The 21,929-nt window shown below is 39.0% G+C and overlaps 1 protein-coding gene across 2 annotated transcripts in view; it reads left to right on the forward strand.

Moving 5' to 3' along the window:
* LOC144661487 (serine/threonine-protein kinase Nek10-like) overlaps positions 1-21,929 on the forward strand; it is a 28,778-nt gene that overhangs the window by 3,253 nt on the left and 3,596 nt on the right. For both annotated transcript variants that reach the window (XM_078522265.1, XM_078522266.1), the window contains exons 3-36: positions 171-237; positions 1,242-1,366; positions 2,054-2,114; positions 2,553-2,590; positions 2,957-3,041; positions 4,570-4,611; positions 5,276-5,354; positions 5,613-5,680; positions 6,277-6,356; positions 6,504-6,590; positions 7,128-7,217; positions 7,781-7,820; positions 8,553-8,644; positions 9,233-9,305; positions 9,468-9,513; positions 10,137-10,198; positions 10,620-10,706; positions 10,825-10,847; positions 11,345-11,386; positions 11,790-11,892; positions 12,597-12,725; positions 12,952-12,993; positions 13,482-13,577; positions 13,847-13,892; positions 14,100-14,221; positions 14,366-14,468; positions 15,270-15,348; positions 16,124-16,253; positions 17,005-17,075; positions 17,463-17,505; positions 18,760-18,866; positions 19,007-19,729; positions 20,443-20,501; positions 20,679-20,785. In XM_078522265.1, the coding sequence (XP_078378391.1) occupies positions 171-237; positions 1,242-1,366; positions 2,054-2,114; positions 2,553-2,590; positions 2,957-3,041; positions 4,570-4,611; positions 5,276-5,354; positions 5,613-5,680; positions 6,277-6,356; positions 6,504-6,590; positions 7,128-7,217; positions 7,781-7,820; positions 8,553-8,644; positions 9,233-9,305; positions 9,468-9,513; positions 10,137-10,198; positions 10,620-10,706; positions 10,825-10,847; positions 11,345-11,386; positions 11,790-11,892; positions 12,597-12,725; positions 12,952-12,993; positions 13,482-13,577; positions 13,847-13,892; positions 14,100-14,221; positions 14,366-14,468; positions 15,270-15,348; positions 16,124-16,253; positions 17,005-17,075; positions 17,463-17,505; positions 18,760-18,866; positions 19,007-19,729; positions 20,443-20,501; positions 20,679-20,785 (3,247 nt within the window). The remainder of the gene's footprint in view (positions 1-170; positions 238-1,241; positions 1,367-2,053; positions 2,115-2,552; positions 2,591-2,956; positions 3,042-4,569; positions 4,612-5,275; positions 5,355-5,612; positions 5,681-6,276; positions 6,357-6,503; positions 6,591-7,127; positions 7,218-7,780; positions 7,821-8,552; positions 8,645-9,232; positions 9,306-9,467; positions 9,514-10,136; positions 10,199-10,619; positions 10,707-10,824; positions 10,848-11,344; positions 11,387-11,789; positions 11,893-12,596; positions 12,726-12,951; positions 12,994-13,481; positions 13,578-13,846; positions 13,893-14,099; positions 14,222-14,365; positions 14,469-15,269; positions 15,349-16,123; positions 16,254-17,004; positions 17,076-17,462; positions 17,506-18,759; positions 18,867-19,006; positions 19,730-20,442; positions 20,502-20,678; positions 20,786-21,929) is intronic.

Consider the following 21,929-nt stretch of genomic DNA (forward strand, 5'->3'; position numbering starts at 1 on the left):
TATATAATCAAACAAAATCAAAGTAGTTTGATTTGCAATTTACTTCACTTTCCAGATTTACATGTATTATAATCATTTATAAGCCTTAAACAAAGAAAAATGTCAAATAATACAACATTATTATTATTCATTAAGGATCCAAGTTAATGCAAATCTTTACTTGTTTCTAGGGACAATGAGGAAAAAGACTTATCACGATTGTTAGACTTACTCAATACTCCAGCCAGCAAACAACAGGTATGAACAGTGTATATTTATAAACTGTACACATGCAGTTGTTTGCTCAAAGAAATAAATATTAATAATAATACATGTTAGTCTTTGATTTTTATGCTATTTATATCATAGGTGACAAATTACTCCTTAATTTTGGCGCAAAATTTTAACGTTAATTTTTAATTTCACATGTGAAATTATAAAATTGCCATGGCAACGTAGTTAGCGACAAGATGGCGTCCGAAATAAAAGATGTTTTAAAGCTTAAACTTTGTATATTTTCGCTTAAATTTCATCTTAGCCAGCTAGCCTTGGCCATGTAATAAAACTTTTGATGATATTTTATATTTCGAAATGTCAAAACGACTTCAAGACTTAAGCCAATTACTTAAATGGCATCGAGCGGATTTTTGAGCGTTTTACACAGGCACCGTTTTCAGTTCATTCAAGACAAACTACGGTTATAATGTAAGAAATAATTGACAGTTGATTCATCTTTGAAACTTTTTGTCAACAGCAAAAAGGAATCTCTAAAAGGGTTTTTTCAAAGACTAAAAAACTTGCGAACTTGAGCAAAATGTATGCTTTCAACTTTTCAAAGCTCGGAGTTTGCGATGCCGAATATACCAGTCAAAAACCTACGATTGCAAGCGTAATTTGTCACCTCTGATATTAAAATGTAATCAAATGGTATACTCGTGAAATTAGGAAATAATTTCACTTGCATTTTGTCAAAATGCTAATAATTTCCCTCGCCTTTAAATTATTAGCATTTTGACAAAATGCGCGTGAAATTATTTCCTAATTTCACTCGTCACCATTTGATTACCAATACTAATTTTGAAAAGAGTTGGAACTGCTCTTGATTATTTAATTGCTTGTTTTAAAAAGCAGCAGTCAAATCTTTGTGGCAGTAAGGCTGCTTGATACCTTAAATCTGTAGCCAGTTTGAATACATGTCTAGTACATACACTTCACTTGATTTGTTGGGTTTCAATGTTTCTTATGCTATACATTTTATGTAGCTTCCGTCCATCTCATGGATACCAGATGAAAACCAGAACACAACATCTAATCCCTGGGCCCAAACAAATGGTGTATTGCCACATCAGCACCAGTCAACAGAAGCTCTGGCTTTGGAGAAATTCAGGTTAGAAACATTGCTTTGAAGTACTTGTATATACTGTTGTGTTGAAAGCCTGTTAATGCAGCCAGAAATTGGCTTTGAAATCTCAGGTGTGACTCGGTGAGGCTCAACTTTTGTTTGGGGTTCAAAAACCATCTTGTCCCCAGATCTATCTGCTTGTCCCTCTTAGATGGCAGAGCCTGGGGCACAAGGAACAAGTGGCTCTGGGGACGCATGATTTGATTAGCTAAATTTTAACAAAGGGAGTTTCAAATCTAGCCAATCAAATTAACCATTTTAAACTCTTGTTTAAAAAAGGGATTTTAAAACAGTTCATTTGATTGGCTGTTTCTTTTGTTAAAATCCAGCAAATCAAATCATGTGTCCTTAAAGCCACTTCGTTCTCTTGCACAATCTCCGCCAGCTAAGAGGGACAAGCGGCTCTGGGGATGAGAATGGCTTAACAATAGTGGCAAAAACGTTAAAAAATTCTGAACCTCAAATAAATATTCATGCTCAGGGCATTTATTTAAAGCTTTACCTTGTGGATCCAGCCTTAAATATCTAATTTCCAATGTTTTATCGGGGCCTGGCATTTATTTGGAAAATACAGTTTAATCTATTTGCCATTATTACTTAGCTGTTGACTGTTGAAGTTTAATCCAGGACTGCTTTAGTTGTAACAAGGTTTCCTTTTTGCTTTGACAACAGTTCCAGATATCAAGGTGTCAGGAATTTCAGCTCACATACTTACCATAGTTATTTCAGCCAGGTTGGTAAATGGTACATGTAGCTTTTCAAAAGTCATTAATCAAATATAAAATATGTGAGGCAGCGAGGCATGTCAGCCAGGCATGCAAGGAGGATTGAGTTTGGTTCAGGCTTTTAGCCAGGTGGGAGTCCAGGAGTCCTGTGGACGGCCACTTATCACAGACATTTAATATGAATTACTGTATACAGAGGTTTTTTCCAGCAAATTTGGAAGTTTTTAGACACCTTTGCACTCATAACTGCAGAAAAACACCTTGCATGCTCCTCAGGCCCTCCTATGGGGACAAAGTCAGGCTTTATAAAAATTTTGGACCCCCACTTTTTATATCCTGGCTAAAAGCCTGGTTTGGTTTATGTTTCATGAAACAGCTGAAACGTGCGCAAACTTATGCCCGGTTTTCGATAATTTTGTCAAATTGTCATTTTTGTTCACTTCTAGATTTTCACAGCCCTTGTAAAGCAAAGAGTCTGCTACCTGTAAGTGACTATTTACCAGTATGTTTATCAATTATTAACCTCATGTAGATACAAAGCCTTAAGCAAGATCCAGCTGAAATTTCACATGAAAACAGATTTACATGTAGGTAAACTTTTAGAGCTGCTTAGGCCAGGAAAGCCAGCTGGGCTTGTTTATGAGCCAGCTTAGTGTTTTCTTAGCTACAAGCTTGGTCAATAAGTCTTAAGAAATTTATTAGAATACTTGTTTTCACAACAGTGGTGTTCTAGAAAATATCTGTACCCCTCCCATGGAAGTTACCCTTCCACCATACCCCTCTGAGAATTCCAATTTAAAAGATGTTCATCTGTAAGTAAAACAGTTTCCTTTTGTTTGTTTGTCCCTAGGGAATGGATTGAAAGAGTTCCTCCAGAGAATATCCTCAGAGTGCTAATATGCCTCAGAATGTTGATGAGAGATCATGTGTTCCAGGTACATGTACCAATAAAGTCAGACCTGTACAGTATTTTAAGGTCTCCCTTGAGGAATGGGTAGGCACCTACCTTAATTAAACAAGATGGCCATTTAAGGACGTTCGTGCTTATTGTTTATGCACATCCCTACTGCGCACGTAATTCATGTCGCAACGCCATGCCACGTCATACTTTGAGTGCGCGCGCTGAGTAAAATAATTTCTAAGAACATATAGGGTGGGTTGCCGTTCCGCTAGCTTTGCTTGCAATTTGCTCTCTTAAATGGTCAGTGACCCCTACTTTTTTCTTGCCGGATCACTTTTGTTCATTAATATCTACATTTTGCGAGAAAATGAAAATAAGACTATCGAGTGGAAGTTTGATTTTTTTGTCACACTGACGGTTTGAATTCCACTTTTTGAGCTTTCCTTTTTGCCGTACGTCAGTTTCAAATGCGTTTTTCCAGGGTTAAGTTTTACAAAAAAGATGGCAAACTAGGAATTATTTTTGCAACAGATGCACTTTTACAAAATGTGACTTAGATCGTTAGCCTTCGTTTATAAACTCATCTTTGATATTTTTAACCATAAACCTTGTAAATCATGCTGAATTACGTGCGCCAATTTTTCAAAATCAGGTTATTTTTCCACACGCTTTGTCTCTGAAACGAAATTGGTGACCCCAACTTTTTTTGCATTTCTGACACAAGTCACTCATTATCTGACCGCAGCAAAAAAATTAAAGAAATCTATCGAGTAGAAAATTTTGGCGCGAACGTCTTTAATTAACAACTATTCACTGAAGTGGAGGTGGCTAGTCTTACTGAGCCTCAAAGTGGCGATGTATATATTCACCACTAGCCACCGACACTGAGGTGAATAGTTGTTTTAGTATATACTAAAACAGTGAGATAATATAGCCTGAAAGGATGATTTTTGACTAGTTAATTGCTGTTTCAGATTACAATTTTCTAGGGCATGTTGCTCGGAGGTGAATAGCAAATGATATTCGGAGTTCGAGTAGCCAATCAGCATGCGCCAAAAACACTATCCACTGTTTTAGTAAATACTTATATACAGCTTCATACATGATACTGGTGGGGCAGTTTTTTTTATAGATTGAAGTTTATTCAAGGAGAGTTTGGTGTAGAGCATGCATTTTCCCAACTTCCAGACTGTATAGAGAATTATTTTCAGTGCAATCAAATTTACACTCAACTGGTTTGCTGTTCAAAGTGTTTTTGGTTTCCTCAAATATACTTAAATCTTTCAAATTAACAGTTATGGTTTAAAGTTTTCTTTGGTTCCAAATTTTTCATACCAGTTTTATTTTTATTTCCCTGACAATGACAATGAATTTGAGACAATGTAAAATTAAAAAAAGGTAAAAATCAAACTGGTTTGAAAAATTTTATTTACCAGAGATAAATATAATCTACAACATACAATGTATATATGCATGAACACTGTATTTAAGATCAGACCTGAGGTAGTGTTATTGTTTTTAACTGTCCATGTTGTTGATAAACCTTTCCTTTTCATTTAAAGGTTGAGTTTTTTAATCTTGGTGGAGTCAAAGTTCTTTCAGAGGTAAAACTCTATAGACCTGGTATCAATCCCAGTAGTGTTGGGCTAAGAATGTTGCCTAGGACTGGCATTGATTTCAGTGATCTGTGAGGTTCCGGTACCTGACTGGCTATTGGTTTAATCAAGTTGTATTTATTATTTGGGTGCAATAATAGTTTTATTACATTAGCATTACCTGCATTATTACTAATAAAATATGTACAATATGTTTTTAAAATTATTGATAACGTGACCAGGCTACCTAACACTAAAAACATGAAATAAAGACTAATTTCAAATACTTTTAACTTAGATAGATAGATAGTTTATTGATATTTTTACATGACAGTCTAAAACTGAATTGCGTAAAAATTTACAAGAGATAAATTATTAAAAAAGACACTATTAAAATCTAATCTATTATAACTATATTAAAAATTTGCCATAGAAGGAAAAAAGCTATGTTTAAAACGATTGGTTCGAGCCTTATATGCTTATGCTTAACTTAGCAACAAATGTTAACTGAGCTGTAAATAATATCCTTTATCACACACTGTTAGTGCCCTTCTAACCTTGGTCTGCCTGCCTTGTGGAGGATTTAATTATAACAGCTACATAATTTTAGTATTATAATTGAAACTCTTCATCCCCAGCCTAATGCGCGATTGTACTTTTTTTTGTCTACCAGCGGTTACAACTACTGACAGAAAGTTACCTTGAGAATGGAGAAGAACCATTTACTGTTGACATTTTGAAGGAAATGACAAGTAAACACCTTGTGTATATTTTTGTAAAATAAGTGTCTTAAGTTAGTTGTTTTTAAGCTTTTTGTGTATTCATATGTTATTTTTTTTTCGGATGATGTCTCATATAACTACGGTACATAATTTGTTCATGAGAATCACAATCACAATGTTTGATCATTCTACCCTGTAGAATGGTGTGTAAACAGAAATGTGACCAATCTATTGTGTGTAACAAAAGGTGTTGGCCACTATTCATTGTCATATTACTCTTCTTTACAGACATCTGTCAAAAACTGTCTGCAGATGTTAAACAGAGAGAGTGGCTTATAGCATGTTGTACTCATAAGGTATGTGGGAATACAAGTGCATTCACTTACTCATGTAATTAAAGTACTTGTAATGGAAGTAAGTTCATAATTATAAATATATTCAGCAAAGACTGTTCAGTGAAAGATCATTTAGTGCACCTTTCAATAACTCTGAAGTTCAAAGCCAACCACATTGCAATGATTGGGTTTTTCCAGTTACCTTCATGTCCGTCAATCATTGCGACAACAAACAAACAACCCTGAAAAAAACACAAACAAACAAAATGGATTGGAATTCTCCAATCACAAGTAACCCACGAACATGACATTTTGAACCTGTTGATTAAACTTCCTTTCTTAATTTCCTGAGACATCTACTAGCTAGGATGATTAATGGCAGCTTTAAACCCAACATGACATAACTGTTCATTGAGTTTTTAACTTCAGAATTTTGTATGGTATTAAAAGGCACATAGTGACACTTTAATTAAAGACAGCAAAGGGGCAGTTACTCTGAAAGATGACAATAGACTATAGTTCGAAGCATGTTAATTATTTGAAAACCTTGCCTCTTGTGTCAATTATACATTTCTGAAGTCTAAATTCTGTGGTGTCGGTGTTATTCTTTTTGACAGGCTCTTGTTCTCCTCTTGTCAGCTAGTGATGTCATGGTACTTCACTGTTCTTTGTACGCCTTGATTGGATTGGCCCAAAGGTCAGCTTTATGTACATGTCCTGTAATATGCATTTCACCACAAAGTAAAAATTATAGCAGTACATGCCTAATTCATCTTTGCTTACAGTAGTTGTAGTCAATAACCTCTCCACCTTTATTGACTTACATGCTTCTTTTCTAAATCAGTGAAAGACCTCGAGCCTTGATTGGTGAACTGAACAGCACTGAGATACTATTGAGAATATTGCAAGAATATGATATGCTTTCCAAAACGTAAGTTTACTTAGTGGTTATGCCATATTTGAGCTATTGATGTACCTGTCATCTATTATGTACACAGGGCACAGTGGAGTCAAGTTTGTCCACACTTCAAAATTTCTACCGTACAAAAAAACCTTCAAAGCGATCTTGTAAGCCTACCTGATCCAGCGCTGTCATGAGATACCATCTGCCTACAGATTGTCTGGTGATATCGTATTCTGGCAATGGTGGCCTGGGGAAAATAAATCGTCGCGCAAAGGGCGGCGATTGTAACGCCCACAAACATTGTTGTCTGCGGATGTCGCATGAGGGTATGATTTAAACCTACGATCACAGATTAGTATGATTTCTAAACAGATGTAATCGCGTGGTGGCGCTGGATCACATACATGTACGCCGCTTTCATGATCACTTAGAAGGTCGCTTTCAGTGCACGGTTACAAGATCGCTAAGAAGGTCAATTTGCATGGTAGAAATTTTGAAGTGGGGACAAACTTGACTCTGTGCCCTGTGCCATAAAATTTCTTCTCATTAATTTTGTTGAATTAGGTTGGCAGCTGGACTGCTCAGAATATTATGTGCTGACAGCAGCATCAGAGAGCAAGTGAAAGTCTTCGATGGAATTCCAATTTGTCTGAGGTTAGCATTTTCTTTATTCAAGCTATTTTGTTTTTCTTGTTTGGGGGGCACTTACATGCTTGTATTCTGTATGTAAGTACATCGTGGGTGCATGCGCATGTACATGTAGCTAGTAGGTCCATGAGTGGGTGTTTTGGCCCAGAAGGTGGGTGGGTGAGATCACCAGTGGTTTTGCTGTATTATCAGTACAGTGGAACCTCGATTTAACAAAGTCCTTGATATAACAAACTATATTCTTCAGCCCGGCCAAAGTTACAGTAAAATGTATGGAAAAGAACCTCGATATAATGAACCTCGATATAACGAAATCCTTGTTATAACAAACACAATCCGGAAGCCCAAACGTAAAATATACCTAACAAACGATATAACAAACAAATTTCCCCAGTCCCTTTGCACTTTGCTAAATCGAGGTTTCACTGTACAAGCCCTTATGAGAAAATTGTTGTCACCTAGGATTATTGCTATGACTGATAGTTAATTGGGGAATTCTATGAACAATTGATGTAATTATTTAATGACATTTCTGCTGAACTTAAAGACTGTGTTCATGTTTTCTTCAGCTTGCTACACTGTGACAATCTCAAACTATTGTGGAATGTGGTAAGTGTACATTTTACTATGCACAGTGTATGAAAGCAGGATTACTGTTCTTAGAGGGGATTATTGCAATCTATCAACAACCTTCCACTTTCAATTCTCCTTACGTATTCGCCAATTTTTCCAAACGCCAGTCTTCGCACTTATTTTGTTTTTTGCTCTGCTTCCCCCCGGGGGGGGGGGGTACTCCCATATGTGGCCTATATAGGTATGTGCTGCTCGATAGGGTATGGTTTTTGAGGTTCTCGGTCCTTAAATAGGGTATCATTTTTGCTCCTTTTGGCAATGTGTTCCCGGTGTAATCCGTAGATAGGGTACCTAAATTCTATTAGCTAAAATAATCGCCCAGCTAAACGAAAAAAAAAGGTTTCTTAAAACTGAATTTTCTGTTCAGGTATTAGTAAAGCGATTTTATAAAGATTTGTGTCTTGCCGTGCGCGGTTAGCTGTTATTTGGGTCATCACGGAACGCTTCTCCTCCCCTTGAATAGGGTGTCATTTTTCGGTTTTGGGCCTTAAAAAGGGTATCAATTTTCGCTTTCTTTATCCTTAAATAGGGTCAGGGTTTAAGAACCTTGGCGGCACACCCCTAACCGAAATTTATGGGGGTACCCCCCGCGGGTGCTTCCCAACTAACTGAACGCCTGGAACAGGCTAATTACCAACCAATAACTTTTCATAGCTTACATCAGTTATCATTCAGTGAATGCTGATGTTTTTGGTTTGTGTAATACAGGTGTGGATTATTGTACAACTGGCAGAAGATGCTGATTCTAGCAATGACATCAGAGTTCTTGGTGGAATTCCCCTTTTACTGGCTCTCTTACAGTAAGCAATTTTAAATCGCACTGATGATTTTCCCCCTTCTCCACCGCAAGACTGTTTCTGTCCAAATAAGTTTGCAAATCATAGAATATTTTTAATTGAGTGTTGTAAATCCAAAACCAAAGTAATCACTTAAGCCAATCACAAAAATCACAGACAATCCAGTAAACCAATCAAAACTCGAAGCAAATACCTGTAGCCAGCACGAAGTGCGGGAAAACGTGCCCAAGCGAGTCACGATTGGTTTTGGTCTTACTTAGGATTGGCTGAGAAAGTGGCACGAGAGTTTTAAACCAACCACTAAAGCGTACTAATACAAAACTAATGCAACGCGAATTACTTTCGACACTCAAGTGAAAACTGCTCTATACATACCTGTAACTGCATTACACATACCTGTAACTGCAAACAAGTAAATTGTAACTAAGTATTTTTATATCTTATTTATGCATGTACATTTTGTTTTTTATTTTGTATCTATTTTTTATAGTTGATGTGATGTCTTAAACGATGTTATCAACTTAATAAATGTAGATGTAGATTGTTGATTTCATCATTGTAACGCAATGCATGCATCTTTGTTTTCTGTAGAGATCGCAAGCCAAGCAGTGACACCTTGTATCTTAATTCAGATTCAGGTTCAAAAGCGTCTATCAATGCCGAGGTACTCAATATTTTGTGTAAATTTCTGCTAATTTGTACGTTAGTAACTAAGTTTCTTTTTATAACTAGGTGTGCACATATATTTTTCCTATTATATGTTGAAATTTTTGATATGGTAGGTCCCCTGTAGATTGCCTAAATATGAATTTCATTTGTTTTTCAGCAGACAGAAGCTGAGTCTATGGAAGAAACAATGCCATTGAAAATTGGTGAGTTGAAACTTATTTATTATAGAAGAGTAACAAACAATTTCCGTATCCTGCGATATACATAGTTTGCCAAGATTCGTTTGGACACTTAGAAAGTGCTGCATAACCACAGTTTTTCTAGCTGTAAAATGTGTTTCTTCAAGAATTTGTTGATTAATAAAATAGTCGTCCTACTTGATCCTAATCCTTGCCTCGGTGCCAGAGGCTTTTTGTGCATGGTTTCCAGTCGCGGTTAAGTCTCTTCCCGTGGCTTTGCTGCTTGTGGTGACGGCCTTTGGCCGCTGAAGTGAAGTATTCAGGCGCGCACGCGAAAAAATTCTCTGGTACCCAGAGTATCAATCCTTTTGAATGTTGTCTAATTTTAGCAAACTCAGCCTACGGCATCGTTGGCTAGGTATCAGGCGATATTCCACGCGATTTCACAGGATAATTGTTAAAGACATGTAGCAGGCAATACCCCTTTCTATAAAAGTGGTCATTTCACCCCTCTTATTCAGACACATTTTACAGGCCATAAAATTTAATAGGCACTGGTCCCAGTCCCATTTACTTTTGAGGAAGTTTACTTTTTTAGAAAATTGCAACCTTGATTAACCCTTTTTGAATGTGTTTTTTGTCATTAGCTGTGTGCTCTGCCCTGACTGAACTTGTCGTCAATGACACTAATGGACAACAAATTGTACAGGTTGGTAGATGGTAATTTTTTTTGTAGCTGTATGATTTGTGGATGGTCACTCAAAGCAACCCAGTTACCATTACCTTAGGTTTTGGGTTCTTTAAAGCGTTTTTTCTATGAGCATCGAAAGTAATTTTCCTTTGCCTTGGTTTTGCATTACTAGGCTTGGTGACTGGTTTCAAAAAAATTCGCGCCACTTTCTCGACCAATCAGAAGTAAAACCAAAACCAATTGTGATTCGCTCGCGTACGTTTTCCCACGCTTCGTGCTGACTACATGCATTTACATCAAGTTTTGATTAGTTCACTGGTTGGCTGCGTCCTTTGTTACTGACCAGAGTGAAAAAAATTTGAAAACTGTTGGCCTTTGAAAACTGCCCTATAAGTGATCAGAAATCAGTAACCTTAACCATCCATTTCTTTGTTTTCAGTCCAACGGCATTTATCTGCTGGGTCTGTTGATTCTTCCACAAGAATCATCGTCTTCCGATGAAGCTTCTACAGTAGAACATCTGCAGGTAGGTTGGGAATTTTCATGTGCTTTTATCACGCAACGCTTCATGTCACGCAATGTTTGTTAGTCACTTTGGTAAACTGACCTATGTTGACTTGTGTGTTTTATGTTTCCCTTTGCAGAAAAGCGCCTTCAGAGCTTTGAGGTAAGTGTCTCTCTTTTTTCGGTTATCAAAGACGTTTAAATCTGAACGCAATGACTCGTACAGTGCTTAATGTTATCACAAGCTTTAAGAAAAAATATCAAGGATAGGTATATATCCCAAAGCGTTTTCCTTTACATAATTGATATGGTTGAGTTGTTGGAGGATAGTTTGATGCCATATTTTGATCATAAAAGTATGAAGTTAACTACCTTTGGAGAAATTGTTTTCTTGTTTTCGCCAGAACCGAGAAGACATTTTATCAAAATCTTGAAGTTAAAAATATCTCGGCTACATGTACGACATCCCGCGTTCACTTGAGTGCACTTCTACTTTTTCCCGCCAAAATAACACGCCATAAAGGGCACTATGACGCTTTATTTTTTTCTACCAAAATAACTTGCGTGCACTCTTTTGCTGGAAACTAGTTAGCCTTTTTTTACAGGCACTTCATATACCACTAATGCATGGTGTAATTGTTTTGTTTCATTTTCCCGCAGGTTTCTTTTCAGTATGGAGCGGAATCGCCAACTCTTTAAGAGGTAAGTTCTCTAATGAAGTTCTGAAGTTTTGCCTGGCTTACTTTTGTGTATGTGTACTTGTCTCGACAAGATCCCTTTCTCGAGAGCTTACTTGTAACAACTTTAATTGGTAGGACATGCAATTTTTTTTATCCATTTATACCATGCCATTTATACACCTGGGTGGAGTGAGAGGCACTTTGAAGAAAAAAGTGTCTTGCCCAAGAACACAACACAATGACCCCGGCCAGGGCTCAAATCTGCACCGCTCATTCTTTAATCTAACGCGCTTAGCGTTACGCCACCCCTTCTCCACAGAAAAAATTGACTCATTATACATGTATTTACAGCAAATTATCTCTGCAGGTATTGTAACAATTCTGTGAAACCTGTACATTGACATCAATTTTTCTTTGATCTGTAGGTTGTTTCCTCCTGAACTCTTCGAGAAGTTTATTGACGTCGGGCATTACGTCAGGGAACTGAACGCCTACAAGCCTCTAGTGGACAAGATTTCTACTTTAACGGTAAATGTCTAAACAGCTAAAAAACAAAACAAAGCAAACAAGTCGTGTAACCTGCAATCTGCTTCAAGCTTGCCTAAGTTTCGTCCCTCCTCTTTGGCTTTTAAGTTTTTCATTTGTATTTTTCTATCATTGCAAACCGACTCTCCTAGCTAACCAGGCACTACATAAATTCATGCAATCTTTATCATACGTCAGGTTGTATAAATTATGCTCTTAAAGCTCTCAAAGAAAACATTGCCTTGATTATAAACAAATGGGATATTATTACTAAGGTCAACAATGCTGTCTACCTATTCGGTCTTATCGTTCATGGTTTGAGCTTTTCATGGGTCAACGTTTCTTCAATCAGGTATATACAACATGATAGCCGGAAAAGGTAAAGCCTGCTGTCGAGCCAAGTGGCTCATCAGGCCGGAGCTTATCCCGGTTTCTGTAGCCATAAGCGGCTACATCCCCCTGTATTGGATGCTTGTCCATCGCACGGTTACCCCCTAGGAGTAAATTCGCCGGTACCCATTTATACACCTGGGTGGAGAGAGGCACTACGAGAGTTAAGTGTCTTGCCTAAGAACACAACGCAGTGCCCAGGCCAGGTCTCGAACCCAGACAGCTCGATCTGCAGTCCGGCGCACTAACCATTAGGCAACCGCGCCTCCCATAAATAACTTGAGCGTTTTTTTTTTCTTGCACATTTTCCCCACAAGGAGGAGGACATCTCAGTAATCAGGAACAACATTTTAACAACCAATCAGAATAAAGCTCCTAGTCATTCCGTTGGCTTATATGAAGTACTAGAACTTCTAGGATCAGGTGCATTCGGGAGTGTGTACAAGGTGAGTTTTAAAAAAATACCATTAGATTGCTTTATCCTGATGCCAAGAAATAGGAACATTACCTTAACATTTGATTAAGTTCTCCTGACTAATTTGCCCACATTTCAGTATATTATTTTTAATTCGATGAGGTAGAATGTCTAGAAAGTAATGATCGTATATTTTCCCGAAAAACCCTGCCGGTCATTTGTGATTAATATTTGCCGTCCTTTTGTTTAACTCTTAGGTTAGAAAGAAGAATGGTCAAAGCTTCCTTGCCATGAAAGAGGTATAGGACTAAGTAAACTGTTTTCCTTACTTTGATTATTGAAAAAGTAGAAAGGACTTAACCAGTTTTTGAATGTCGTTCTCGCCCATTTTACAGAGAACATTGCTGTTGGCGATAGCCCAGTATTGTACTAAGGAAATATCTCCATCGATTTTTCGCTCCCAGTAAGTCGGTGGAATAAGTGGCAGTTTTGGCAAATCTTCGTTAAAGCACTTGAAGAATTTCCGAATTATTTTATCCAATCAAAAACTAGCGCGAGCGCTCATGAGTACTCCGATAGCCGTCGCACATGATCGCGCGTATAAATATGTCATGTTGCTTAGCAACTTCTGGGACGAAAACCGCGGGCTCAGTCACTTCTCGGAGAGGTGATGTCGCAATCAACTGGCACTTGTTCCCCCGACCGCAGTATGGCCCTCGTGCTAAGTTAACGAATCCATGAACTCACAGGAAGTTTTGAGGTAACGTTGGAATTTTTACCTTTTTAGATGTCGGTCCACAATCCTGCTCTTGGAAAGACGGCCAAAGAGAGAGGAAAGAGCGTTGGCGAAATTGTTAACGAAACAACTATCATGAAAGAACAGGTGAGAATGTTAAATTGTTAGCAAGGAAAAAACAGGCATCGACTGTCATTGTTCAATTCTCACCTTCTCTCCCAAAACAATGTTGGCATATTAATTGTCGTACATTTTGAGTATAGAAACCAATATTCATTTGGGGTGTGTAGAGGGTGGGGTGGGATGGGGGGGGGGGGGGGGTTGTCAAAACGGTGAAGTGTCCCAAGACGTTTGTCTCGGATTGTAGCTTTGACTCTAGGTTGGCATTGAATGTTTATATTTTCCTTTCCTTTCAGCTAAGACATCCAAATGTAGTCAAGTACCACAAGGCCTTTCAAGAAAGTAAGTGACTTTGCATTCAGTTGTCGTTCCAATTTCTCGGATTGAAGTTAAAAAAAAAAACTGTGTTTTTTAACTTTCTACGTTGAGCGCATTTCAAATACGTTTAACCAATCGTCCAATAATTGTCCACATTGTCAGCTTTAGGTAAAGCGTTGTCTTTTTTTTTTTTTTTTTTTTACAATAACACTATCCATTTCTTTGTTGCAGAGGACAAGCTGTATGTAGTTATGGAATTAATCGAAGGAGCACCTCTCGGAGAGCATTTTAATTCCTTAAAGGAAAAGGGAACAAGATTTTCCGAAGATAGAATATGGCATATTTTCATACAGGTACATTAATTAGGCTTTGATGGTTTGTAATTTTCCCTTTGTTGTAAGCTTCTTAAATTTATCATTGTTGTTAGTTCGTTTATGATGTTAGTGTGTGTGGTTCGTTCGTTCGTTTGTTTTATATCTGCTTCTTTTTCGCTTTAGATCGTGCTAGGACTACGTTATATTCACAAAGAGAAACACATCGTCCACAGAGACCTTACACCAAACAACATTATGCTGGGAGAAAACGATAAAGTTACGATAAGTAAGTTATTGGGTTTTAACTCGGAAAAGAGTTGTTGTAAGCGAAGTGAATTTCACTCAATTCCTGTTAACATAGACACGCAATGCGTGCAAGTGTTTTAAGGCCTCTATAGAATTAAACCTGTTCTCTGATAACCTACATTTCTAGTTAACCATGCGTAGTCGGTTCATAATCTGGCCGGCGTTTTTTCGTTTCTCGTTTTGTCGGTAAATCGTTCCAGACCCACGCGGCCCATCCGGCTCCTTGGTCACGGTCACGCAAGATTTGATGTTTACTAGCGATCACTCGTTTAACATGAACACTCTGCTTTTTGTTTAGAGTGAAATGTATATTTTTGTGTCATTTGAGTGTTTTACTAGAAGAGAGGACTGAATAGTATTAACATGCTTTATTACCAGCCGAAATACTGTATTAATGTCAGTATTATTGAAATAGACCAAAACTTAAATCTTCTAATGATATTATTATTTTGTCAAACCTTCAAAAAACAAAAAAGGAAAAGTAAAAAGAAAGATTTGCAACGGATGGTCCGAACTCTATATCTTGGCCTTTCAGCCTGCTCTCGATTAGCAGCTAGATGACAATCAAACTAAGTGAATTGAACCGCTGGAGTGTAGAGTGTTAAACATAATTTGTTTTGGCAAATCTATATTTGCCAGTTTGTTGTTTTCGATTCTCGTTTCATAATAACTTTTCCGAGTTTAGTGGCTTATAGCCACTTTGATTATATTTTTGCTGTAAGTTTCTTTTATGGCGCCAAGCGAGATCATTGATTATCTTTCTTTTTCTTCCTCTCAACAGCTGATTTTGGTTTAGCAAAGCAGAAAAACCCGGATGCAAGCAAGATGACCTCGATGGTTGGAACAATATTATACTCATGGTACATACATACCGTAAATTCCGGTAAAGCCCCCCGGATAGGCCCACAACCTGGAAACAAAAAAACATCCGGAAGCCCCCCCCCGGAAAGCCCCCCCACCGGATGACAGACTGAACAGGGCAAATGTGCTGTGGTCTACAAAACGTCGATCAACACTCCCGAGGCCGGGAAACGCCCCGCCAAAGCCCTCCCGAAAAAGCCCCTCCCAAAGCCCACCCAAAAACCCACGAAGGAAAGCCCAGGGCTTATAACCGGAATTCTACGGTATATTTTCTCAGCTTTTGGGTCTTGTTTTCATTTACGAAATACCTAATGAAGACAGAGAATTTAATAAGATAAAAAGTGGCGAGGTTACCTCTTACAGGATTCATTGGTAAAACTTCATTGACAAATTACAATACGGTGCATTACAATACACTGCAAAACGGCAAATTGAAATAAAATAAAATACATACGATATCAACATGTCTATGGGATATTTGATTAAGTTATATTTATGTCGAAAGAATGACATAAGTTGAGTTTTGCCTTTTAACTAAAAACGTAGCCTGTGTGCAGCCGTCCTCCTTTCACGGGGCAGGGCTGTACTTAAGAGCACCTTTAAACTGACTCAAATTATGGTTGATTTGGATAAAATGGCGTAAAGCATTCTACTCTTTAGGCCCTGCTGTCATCTGTCATCTTGTTGTTCTTTGAACTGACAAGCTTACAAAGTCTTACTTGTGTGTCAATAAGTGAAGTAAAGGACTGAGTGTTTCTGATTTCTCTATTTCAGTCCTGAAGTTGTCCAGAGTCAGCCTTATGGCGAGAAGGCTGACGTGTGGGCCTCAGGATGCATTCTTTATCAAATGGCGACTCTTGAACCGCCATTTTATTCGTCTAACATGCTTGCTCTAGCTACCAAGGTACGTTGAGAAATTAGTGAAGGTCGGTGTTAAAAGAGCTGTATGCCACTTAACATGTAGATGAAGTTTGTTTGCGAATTACCTTTGAATCAAGGGAGGCGCGGTGGCCTGATGGTTAGTGCGCTGGACTCCGGATCCAGCGGCCCGGGTTTGAGCTCTGGCCGGGGCACTACACTTGCGCAAGACACTTTACTCCCGTAGTGCTTCTCTCTACCCAGGTGTATAAATGGGTACCGGCGAAATAATGCTGGGGGGTAACCCTGCGATGGACTAGCATCCCATCCAGGTGGGAGTAGAAATACTCCTTGTCGCTTGAATAATGCTACAGAAACCGGGATAAGCTCCGGCCTGATAGGGCACTAGGCTCGCACGCAGACTTAACCTTTTACCTTTGAATCGAAGTAAAGATCAAAATGGTCGCTTGTGAGAGCTACAGATTGTCAGAGTCGCAAGGAGATGCGGGAGAACAAACTAATCACAATGCCAGCTCTTACGCCCTCCGGGTACTCCCTTTCTGCTTGCGACTCCCACAATTTAGTTTTCACTCTATTATAAACGACGGAATCATAAGCGGAATCGGTAACTCACTTACCACTCCGTTGGTTTGATTTTCACTATTGCGTAAGGCTGTGCGCTTTGACTCCGTCTTTGACTCTTGGAAACCAGTCGCTTGTGAAAACCAGCCTTGCGTTACTTTTTGACTGTGGAAGATACTTTGTAGTAACCTTTCTTTATTTTTGGTCGATCGCAGATCGTGGAAGCCCAGTACGAGCCAATACCACCTGGACAGTACTCCGACAAGCTGTCAGAGACAGTTACAAGGTGAGTTGCCTGGACTTTAATTGGTCGGTCAGTCAGAATACGTTCCGTGCAGTAACGATGTGGAAAATGTGATTAAGACGGAATTCACCAGGACTTTGAGTATTAATTGGACAAAATTATGTACCAAAATTATTTACATCTTATTGCAAACTTCTATATTACTGTTTCAAATATCTTATCAAAAGAAATCATTTCTAACAACACCAAAGATCAAAAACAAGTCTCGAAGTTCCACTGAATTCCACTAAATCGCTCAAAAGACGATTTTACATAATAGCTACACGTGAGATTTTACCTATTGTTCCTGTGAACTTTGACTGAATTCAATCCTTACCATTTCCTTTTTTTCTGTGCTTTATTTATGACGTTGAACTTGTTCTTCGTTAGATGCCTGCGACCGAATCCTGACGAAAGACCAGATATTGTCCAGGTATGCTAACATTGTCCGTTACACGAGCAATAAGTTTTAGTTTTTTTGTTGTTGTCCTTATTCCCTGGAAAATTGTGTCTGTTATAGGTCCCTAACAAGGGGTGGAAGTGTTTTTTTTGGCGGGGGGGGGGGGGGGGGGATAACAACTTTTGTTTTATTCTTATCTTGAATCAACGCAACTCAAACTGTTTACATTAAAATATGAGGAGAGAACGATAAAAGTGCTGGAAGCGGAAGGCGAGGCGGAGAACGAGGTGAATCGCATCGGACGAAAAATGAATGACCGGTGCGAGACAGGGCGCACGCACACGCACTGCGTAGGATGACGTCACTCACAGAAAATGTTGGGATGACGAAGAGAAACAGCAAGCAAGAAGGCGGCAGCCACAGCTGGGACACCATGTATAATAATACAAAGTACATGTAACATTGTTGATGCTTAACCGGTATAAAAGTGCTGTATGCGTTATGGATTTTGTGATCCCTCTTTTTTTTTTTGCTGTGTTAAAGGGACTTTGTCACGGTTTTAACCAGATTTTTGAATAGCAAAATTTATATTATTTTGTGTCGTAGGAAACCTAAAAATAATGGTCCATTTTTATTAAAAATTGCTATATTATGGCACTGAAACTGTTAACGGGCATCTTTGGCTGCGGATGGCTCGGATGGAAGCAGATTGCAACTTGAAAAATTAAGGCTTAACTTTTCAAGTTGTTTCCGCGCATCTTAAAAAAAATTCGATATTTACAGCCATAGCTTGATTTCTATCCGCAAATTAAGGTTATATCTTCCTTTAGATGTTCAAATATAATGTTTTCATGGGTAAAGTTGCCTACCACACATTTCTGAACAGTTTAGACCAAAAATCTGCGAATTTGCGGTCAGTAAATACCTTATTATAGGAATATAAGGAAGCATTTTAACAACGCTAACAAAATTTACCCGTAATAAAATTAACGCGAATTTAAGAAAAGTTCTGGTTAAATCCTTATAGTAAAAAAATGTTAACGTCAATTTTTTACGCGAATTTGTGAAATTCGCGTTAATAACATGTATCGTTAATTTCCTATAATAAGGTACATACATCAGTAGTAGGGTTGTACATCAAGATGATTTTCCATCTTCTCATCGCCTGTCTACTTGACAATGTATGGATATTGTAAGGAGAAATAAGATCTGGATCAACCTTTGGATTTTAAAAAGAAGGAACTGTAATATGAAACCTATAATTGTTAAATGATGCTTTCTTGTCAGGTTGCTGCTATTATCAGTGAGATAATGTTGGTTTATGTGGACAAACTGCGATCCAATGAGATCAGCTTGGAAAAGAAACTGGACAGAGAAAGAAAGCGAACTCAACGGTACGTCTTCTGTAATGATGCAAGGTGGGGTAAGGTGTGGTGGGGTGCGGTGGGGTGGTACAGGCTTTGCAAAGGGCTTTATTGCTGAAAAAAGAGTGCAATTATTGGTTACATATCGGTACCTTTGTGTTGCTTTCCAGACATTACATCGAGGCAACTCGCAACATGCAGAACTACCATCGCCTGTTCTGGGCCTCACAAGAACGCTACGACAAGCTTGTGAATCTGTCAAGTAGTGGAGGAGCCGCTGGCTTCAGGACTGTGGACGTGCCTGAAGGCAGCGACACCGTGTTCGAAGCGGCGAATGCTTTAGCTGAATTCAACAAGAACGGTGTTCATAAAAACGGCGAGACAGAACTTGCCCCTCAAGTGGACTCTGGAATAGACATTGGAGGAGAAGTTCAAGCAAACGGAGGGCTGGGTTCTAGTATTAGATCATCGGAACAAAATGGCGGCTCGAAGCATGAAAGTAATTCGTCACCAGGCTTATCGCGGCGACAAAAAACTCTTAAACCTGTTACCGATAAATCAACGAGTAAAGGAAGCGTCGAGAAATCGTCGAGTAGTAGACACGATAAGCCGTCTCCGAGTAAAACAAGTACGGAAAAAGTACCGAACGGTAGAACTATTGTTGAAAAGTCGAGCGCCAATTCTTCTACGTCAAATTCTCACGTTTTTGCGGTACCCAAGCCCCCGGGGCCTCGCAAGGGCGCGCGAAGGCAACTTCATGTTGATTTTGCGGTCAGCAGTAAAGCTGGAACGTCAACTAGCACGACTACAAGTACAACGACACATGGCGTGACCACATCCGGGATTTCTGCTTCAGGGATAAGTGAAGCTCCATCGCGAAGAACACAAAGCAGGTTGGTATTGCTGGTAAAAAGGCCATTTCCGAATAGCCTCTAACCTCGGTATCAAAACGAGTACTAGTGCAAAACCAACTTATTTAGAAATGGGTATTACTTTTGTAATAATGACAAGTTATGTGAAGTTCAGTGCAAACCTATTTTTCCTATCGGCTTCCAAACGTGAACCCGTGAGGTGCACGTTAGGTGAGCGCAGATATCATTTCCTTGCGGCCGCCGATAGGCATGAAAACCAAGCGTTACAATCGCGCTTTGAATTTGGACACTGAGAAAAGGAAAGACTTTCTCCTTTTTCACATATTTCATGGCGAAATCTCTGATTTCCTCATTACTGGTGAGCGGGAACGGCACAGTGGTGAGAGCGCTCGCCTCCCACCAATGTGGCCCGGGTTCGATTCCCTGACCGGGCGTCATATGTGGGTTGAGTTTGTTGTTGGTTCTCGTCCTTGTTCTGAGGGTTTTTCTCCGGGTTCTCCGGTTTTCCTCCCTCCACAAAAATCAACACTGCTAAATTCTAATTCGATCGGGAACAGTGAACGAAGAGCCATCTAGTTTATTTTATTATTTCTTGAAGCGCCAATCTTTTAAATACGGTTTGTTCTTGCTGATCACGGCAGCTGCTCAAATCTCCTGACCTCAATAATCGACTTTGTATTGATACTCTATCAAGAAGATAGATGTTAATATTTCTTCTTGCTGTCGTGTTTTAGCTCCTCGGTGGAAATGCACAGACGGCAGAGTGCAGGCGGACAGCTAAAAGCAAGACCACGTGAGTATACTGTTTGAGCTCATCATGGTACCTTCCTTAACTTCTTTACTGTTTGTTTTCGTTGTTGATGTGTGTCTTTCTCCCTTTTACTAGCTTTTCCTTGCATTGATGTTGAAACATTTCTGTCAATTTCAATTGGCTCGTTTTGATTGATGCTATTAATATTTTGCTTTTCAGCCACGGCCGCGGCAACTCTTAGCATATCGCCTCGCAAAGTTCGTCAAATAAACGATCCCATCTCGCAAATCCTCAATCAACTTCACAAGATCATCTTTATTACGCAGGTATGTGAATCGTTAACAAAACGGTCGAGATTTGTCGTAACTCTTTAATTACCACTCTACTTGAAGATAGAGCCGAGCAATTTTTAATTCACTGCAATGCAATTATGGTTTTGCTTTGGTTTTGTGGCGCTCGTTTGTTTCAGGTTTAAGAAATGCGTGCATCGTTTTCTAACAAATCAGAACAAGCGTACTATTTTTTCAGCCAATCAGGAGCAAATCTATCCAAGAGTGACTTGACTCGCGCGTCTTTTCCCGCGCTTTGCATGGGTCACGTGTTTTTGCTTCGATTTCTGATTGGTCGATTGCCTTATTTGATTACGTTTGTGGAGAATTAAGCGCGGGAAGAAAGTTTTCGTTTACGAAAACTAAACACTTGGATGATGGTAAATGTTTCAACACAGAGTCCAGAACGCTAGTCATTAGGCCAGCGCTCCTGCTCTTAGGGCCTGTTTACATGGAGGGAGGGTGCCCCGGCTAACCGAGTTACCCGGCTGACCGAGCTACCCTGGGCGAGCCAACTTTTCATACGTTTCTTAAGAAAACGTACTGAAGCCTTTACATGCTAGAAGGGTAACCCGCCTTGCCGGGGCACTCGGTCTACTTGCCCGGGGCACCCTTCTAGGCGGGACAGCTTTTTGCCATGTAAACGGTTATGACCGAGCTATCCCGGCTTGCCGGGATAGGTTTTCGCGCGTGTTTTTGAACTAAATTTGAAGTAAATGGCATATAATATATACTGGACCCAAACAGTGCTATTTGATCAAAATTAGTTTTATCGGTCGGCTGGAAAATATTTCTTTGAGCAACAGCTAATTAATTCGAAATTTTCGTTGGAATGATTATCCTAATTCACGACACAACAAATTTATTTTCAATTTGACAGCCAAATACTGTTGAATTTCGATTGAATTTCGCCAAAAATGAACGCAGTAAATTTCTGAGAACTTGCACATCAAATTAAAATAGGTTTGAAGAGGAAAAGCCTTGATTATTCAGTAAACAGTCATATTTTTCTTCAATCATTTGGAGCTACAATGTTTTCCCACACCGTGTCACGCTTCAATGACGCTGTCTCATCTCGGGTAGAAGGGCTGTGAATTCTACATGTAAAGGCGGGCTAGGTTTTATCCCTTCTTGCCGGGTA

The sequence above is a fragment of the Oculina patagonica genome, chromosome 7 (assembly GCF_052425735.1).
Source record: "Oculina patagonica isolate OP01 chromosome 7, crgOcupat, whole genome shotgun sequence".
In the NCBI taxonomy this organism is placed as follows: domain Eukaryota; kingdom Metazoa; phylum Cnidaria; class Anthozoa; order Scleractinia; family Oculinidae; genus Oculina; species Oculina patagonica.